At 33.6% G+C, this 6,071-nt stretch overlaps 1 protein-coding gene across 1 annotated transcript; it reads left to right on the top strand.

Annotated features, from left to right (window-relative positions):
- Positions 1-289: 289 nt before the first annotated feature.
- Positions 290-5,930, top strand: LOC109586575 (uncharacterized). Its single transcript, XM_020002779.1, has 9 exons — positions 290-487; positions 761-916; positions 969-1,034; positions 1,498-1,672; positions 1,753-2,141; positions 3,512-3,682; positions 3,731-3,796; positions 5,575-5,749; positions 5,805-5,930. The coding sequence occupies exons 5-9, from the start codon at positions 1,950-1,952 to the stop codon at positions 5,927-5,929; spliced, it is 729 nt and encodes a 242-aa protein (XP_019858338.1). The 5' UTR covers positions 290-487; positions 761-916; positions 969-1,034; positions 1,498-1,672; positions 1,753-1,949; the 3' UTR covers position 5,930.
- The last annotated feature ends 141 nt before the right edge of the window (positions 5,931-6,071 follow it).

Here is a 6,071-nt window from a genome sequence, read left to right on the forward strand (position 1 = left end):
GACCGACAACTGGATTGACAGGACTTGATGATGATGATGATGAAGATGAAAAAAGGTGGCTGAACAAAACGGCCGTTTTCTGGATTTTTGGCTTTCCTCTCAGACAAGGTTTAGAGCCACACTAGTGGTACCAATGGAGTCCTCTGGTCAAGATGAGGTCCTCTATAAAGTCTGGTAAGCATAGGAGCTCGTTTTCCCGGTATAGCAAGGCTGCAAAAGTCGTGGCAGCCATTTTGAAGTGGGGTGAATCCTACTTAGTAACGCTACCGCGTTACTAATAGCCAAGCACAAAATGGCTGGAGTCAGTGGTTTGTTATTAATTCTTGTGGCGTTCGTTTTCTCTCTTTACTGTGACTCCAATGGTCTGCCACAGCCATCTGTGCCAACATGGCCAACAAAATTTACCATCAGCTTTGACGTCTACATTAAAAACAAAGGAGACGATTGGAAATCTACTGGTGAAATGTACTATGATTGGAATTCAAAGGTATAGACTATTTTATTTTGTTGGTTTAAACTTTTGGAGGGGGATCTAACTTTTTGGGTTTTATTATTGTTTTTGGAGCTTAGTGTACAAAAAACAAAAGAAGCCCACTTATTAAAATTATCAAGGCACTTTAACTCTCGTTGTGCATTATGTCTCACAGTTAGCTGGATAAATTTTAAAAGTTTGAGACTCCTTAGTTTGTATAAAAGAAAATCCCTCTTTCATGGCAGATTAACACCACAAAATTGTATTCAAATTTCATGTCTCTCTTAGACATTTCGTGCTGACTACATAGGATGGTGCTTGCCTCCTTTCCCTTCTAATCACAGCGACTACTCCTGCTCATTTCTTGCCACTGGAAGTAACATGTATTTCATTAATCACACAGCAAGTGAATGGGACAAGTACGATTGCTGTCTTTTTGAGGGAGTAAGAAAATGATCATTATTAGTTATTATTCTAAGTAAATCTCTGATGATAGGGCCTGGGGAGTGTTCCACCCGATTGGATGAAAGTTGGAGCATACAATGGAACTGATGTTATACAGGTATTAGATTTTAATTGTTTAATCCCAGTAAAATTGCACCAGACATAAAGGTTTTATAGTAATATTAGTAAACACTATTTAGCGTTACTAAGTAGGATTCACCCCACTTCAAAATGGCTGCTACGACTTTTGCAGCCTTGCTATATAGTTAATGGCATGATACTAGTGTAGGAGTAATAAGATTCTGAATTGTTTTACATTATGTCTACTTAAATTAAGAAAAACTGACCTGATATATGGTGTGCATAGAAATTCTTTAATATGATAAATTTATAGCATTCAAGTTTTGGCTATAAACAGTCCATTGTTTTTATACCAAAAATAGTTTTTATACATGTACATGTAATACGTATGTATTTATTGTCCTCTGTTGTTATGTGCTCCCTTATGCTATGCAAATTTTATAAAATCATTATAATGTGATACTCCTATTATTTGCCTTTCATTGTATTCACTAATATAGGACATACCTGTAGATGTGTGGTATTTTTCTGGAACAGATAACCCAGAGAAGCCTTGCTATTTTTATTGGAGTGGAAGAGACAGTGCTAGGACTCCTGTTGGGTTCTTTGGTATATCTCCTGTAGGCCCAACAATGCTTTTATACCGGGACTTTCAACCTCATTCTATTCCATCTGGTAAAGATATTCATATTAATAATGAAATTGAGAGACTATTTATTTGTAGTGTCATTAATGTGGTTTATGATCATTTTTAGGTATTAGTTTTGATCTACCAAATGGAAAATGTGACAATAAATGCCAGCCTCCATCTGATCTGCTAATGGACATTCAGCAACCAAAATGGCCAGAATGTCTGAATCAAACTATATTATAAACAAATTTATTGACTGCTGCCAAGCTGCATATGAATTTATTTTTATAAAGTTAGGGTGTGTCTTACATTATTGCTGTCATGGCTGAACTAAAGGTCACACTAAAGCTTCTTGGATTTTTCATTTTAGTTTCTTTATCTGCTTCCCGTGTCGCCCCTCCTCCAGTCCCAGCCTGGCCTGACAAGTTTACCATCAACTTTGATGTGCTTGTCGAGAAATATGGAGATGACTGGAAGTCCACTGGTACACTGTACTATGACTACAACATCAAGGTATGGACACTGCTTGTGTTTATTGGCTTGCATGGTATTGCTATGTAGAAATAATGAGCTTATCTTATTGTTGTACATGTAATTAGGTCTAGGTGGGTATTAATTAGGGTTTAACCACAGTTTTGATATCTACATGTACCATCCAACCCATGATACCTTTTACAAAATAGTGTGTATAAAACCACACACTCTGAAACATGCAGCTGTAACAGGATCCATGTCAAATCGTCAACAATTTTTGAATGGGCTTTAGGCCCTACTGTATATTAATTATACTCTTAAATTTTAGCATTTTCAAGGGGACTCTGATTTAGGGAAATGTATGATATTAGTGAAATATATAATATTAGTGAAGGAAGAAAATCAATGGTGAAACTCCCATTCAATAACGCAACATTACAGCTAAGAAGCTCAATCTATTATCAGCAGCTGGCAGCTGATTGCATTAGTAATTTAAAGTACGCTCTCTAAAAATGCTACAATTACGTGTCACAATTAATATCCACCTTAAAGATGGCTTCAGAGATACTACATGCATACATATAACGTATAGGGGGTATATTTCACGGGGATTTAATTTCGCTAATTTCACAGTTTTAAAAAATTCGTGAAAATTTTTATCTATGAAAATTGTTTTTTACCATACTAATAATGGTCAGTAGAAGAAAAATGCAAAAATTTTTCCTTGTGAATAGATTGAAAGGTGATTTTTGTGAAATATTTTCCCCGGGAAATATACCCCCTATACGGTATGTGTTAAGATATTGGGACTGACAGAGGTAGGCACAGACTGTAATTAACAATATGATTAAAACTCAAGTTAAGCAACGAGGAAAAACAGAGAAAGAGAGAGGGAAAGAGAATACACTCAAGCAGAGGAATCATCAAAGAGAGTAACTAAGAACAATAACAAACAGAACAAAACACAAGCACACACTGTGTATGCTTCACAACTATATCACTAGCCATAGCTACATGTATGAATAAGAATACCACAAACTAAAAATAAATTATTATTTATTAATAATACCGTGTACGACATATATTTCGCAGAGATTAAATTTTTTTTGCGATTTTTGCATTTTGGAAAAATTCGCGAAATTAAAACCCACAAAATAGCGTGCTGATTGTATAGTAGGTGTGGTAATTACATTAAAATTGCGAAATTTTTATTCCCGAATTTAAAATTGCAGCCAAATTGCGAAATTTTACACCCGCGAAATATGTGCCCTATACGGTAATTAGGATAGATTGACAAGTGTAAATTATAATACCTTTATTCTAATAGTATTTACTGATGGCTTTTATAACATAGAATTACATGTACATGTACATGTGCCGATGTATTTATAAATTCTTTTTGTTTTTAGACATTTCGTGCAGACTATATAGACTGGTGCCTCCCATTGTTTGATGATGGATCATCGGATAACAATGATTACTCCTGTTCATTCTTTGCTACTGCTGAGGACATGTTCTTTGTGAATTTTACAGCTAGTTCGGGAAAATGGGAAGATTATGACTGCTGTCTTTTTGAAGCGGTATGTCTAATGTACCTTGTTGGCAGATTCATCATTTGTATTGTATAGGGGTTGGCTGCAGTTCCACCAGATTGGATGAAAGCAGAGCAATACAATGGAACAGACGTCATAAATGTGAGCATAATCTAGCCAGTCAAATGAAGAATGTATGCTATGTAGAAAGCTTGAGTTGATTCCGACAAATAATTTTTTAGTTATAAGCATTTTTAAAGATCAAGCCAATTTTTCAAAAATAGCCAAGGCTATAGCCCATGGTATTTTTCAAAAAATGGCCCCAAAATCACACCAAATTTTTATTACATTTTCTGATACATATTGATGTCCTTATGCTATGTAGAAAGTTTGAGCTGATTCCGACGAATATTTTTTGAGTTATAAGCATTTTTAAAGATTGAGCCAATTTTTGAAAAATAGCCAAGGCTATATAGCCCATGGTATTTTTCAAAAAATGGCCCCAAAATCACACCAAATTTTTATTACATTTTCTGATGCATATTGATGTCGTTATGCTATGTAGAAAATTTGAGCTGACTCCGATAAATATTTTTTGAGTTATAAGCATTTTTTTAATGCCAAAATTTTGAAAAATACCCAAGACTATAGCCCATGGTTTTTTCTAAAAAACGGCTCCGAAATCACCCCAAATTTTTATTACATTTTCTGATACATATTGATGTCCTTATGCTATGTAGAAAGTTTGAGCTGATTCCGACAAATATTTTTTGAGTTATAAGCATTTTTAAAAATGCCAAAATTCTGAAAAATACCCAAGACTATAGCCCATGGTTTTTTCTAAAAAATGGCTCCGAAATCACCCCAATTTTTTATTACATTTTCTGATACATATTGATGTCCTCTTGCTGTGTAGAAAGTTTGAGCTGATTCTGACTTCTATTTTTCAAGTTACGGCCATTTTAAGAAAATGCCAAAATTCTGAAAAATACCCAAGACTATAATAAGCCCATGGTTTTTTCCAAAAAATGGCTCTGAAATCACCCCAAATTTTTATTACATTTTCTGATACATATTGATGTCCTTATGCTGTGCAGAAAGTTTGAGCTGATTCCAACTTCAATTTTTTGAGTTACGGCCATTTTAAGAAGACGCCAAAAATCTAAAAAATACCCAAGGCTATATAGCCCATGGTTTTTCCCAAAAAATGGCTCTGAAATCACCCCAAATTTTTATTACATTTTCTGATACATATTGATGTCTTTATGCTGTGTAGAAAGTTTGAACTAATTCCCAGTTCAATTTTTTGAGTTACAGCCATTTTAAGAAAACCCCAAAGGCTATAGCCCATGGTATTTTTCAAAAAATGGCTCCAAAATTGCACCAAATTTTTATTACATTTTCTGATACATATTGATGTCCTTATGCTATGTAGAACGTTTGAGCTGATTCCGACAAATAGTTTTTGTGTTATGACCATTTTAAAAATTGAGCCAATTTTAAAAAATAGACAAGGCTATAGCCCATGGTATTTTTCAAAAAATCGCTCTGAAATCACACCTAATTTTTATTACATTTTCTGATACATATTAATGTCCTTATGCTTTGAGCTGATTCCAACAAATAATTTTTGAGTTATGAGCATTTAAAAAACAAGCAAATTTTTGGAAAAAGAAGCATGTTTTTTTCAAAAAATAGCTCCGAAGTCACCCAAACTTTTTATTACACTAATTATCTGAAAGTTTGAGCTGGTTTCAATTAAAATTAAAATTCGACAAAATTAATAATAGCAATACCGGTACTGTAAATAGTAGTTGGTATTTTGTCAAAAAAAATTCTCAAATTTTATATTGCATATACATGTACATCTTCTAAAATTGAAGTTAGTTAGTTTAGTTATGCTTAATTTGTGTAATTAATATTATTGCTGGATTTTATAGGGTATTTCTGTTGATGTATGGTGGTTCCCAGGTACTAGTGATCCTTCAAAACCATGCTATGGCTACTGGAATGCAAAGGATGAGCTCAAGACTCCTGTTAGGTTCTTTGGACTGTCATCTCTGGGACCAACAATACTTGACTATCGTGATTTTGAGCCTCAGAAGATACCACAGCGTAATTAAAATTTATTATTATTATGATATTATAATTTTTATATTTCTTTGTGCAGATATTGAAATGACCAAACCAAATGATAATTGTCAAAAGAAATGTGAGCCACCACTTGCTGATGTATTGAAGAAGTCTGCTGTTGATAGTGTAAAATGGTCTAAAATAGATTGGCCATCTTGCTAAATGCTAAAAAACATTTTAAATAATTATTGTGGTATTATATTATATTTTTTGCTTAGCCGCTTAATTTTTTGTTATGCATTAATTAAACAAATTAGTTTATTATTATTAAATGCCACGCCTCTCATTTAGCCACCTTTGATGT

The sequence above is a fragment of the Amphimedon queenslandica genome, unplaced genomic scaffold (assembly GCF_000090795.2).
Source record: "Amphimedon queenslandica unplaced genomic scaffold, v1.1 AMPQUscaffold_12834, whole genome shotgun sequence".
Taxonomy (NCBI): Eukaryota; Metazoa; Porifera; class Demospongiae; order Haplosclerida; family Niphatidae; genus Amphimedon; species Amphimedon queenslandica.

What these genes read in the sequence shown, in the direction of transcription:
- LOC109586575 (XM_020002779.1), top strand. Translation starts at nt 1,950, where the DNA reads ATGGCTGAACTAAAGGTCACACTAAAGCTTCTTGGATTTTTCATTTTA. An exon ending in ACTGCTGTCTTTTTGAAGCG is followed by an intron (nt 3,683 to 3,730) that starts GTATGTCTAATG and finishes TGTATTGTATAG; the next exon opens with GGGTTGGCTGCAGTTCCACC. An exon ending in ATGGAACAGACGTCATAAAT is followed by an intron (nt 3,797 to 5,574) that starts GTGAGCATAATC and finishes TGGATTTTATAG; the next exon opens with GGTATTTCTGTTGATGTATG.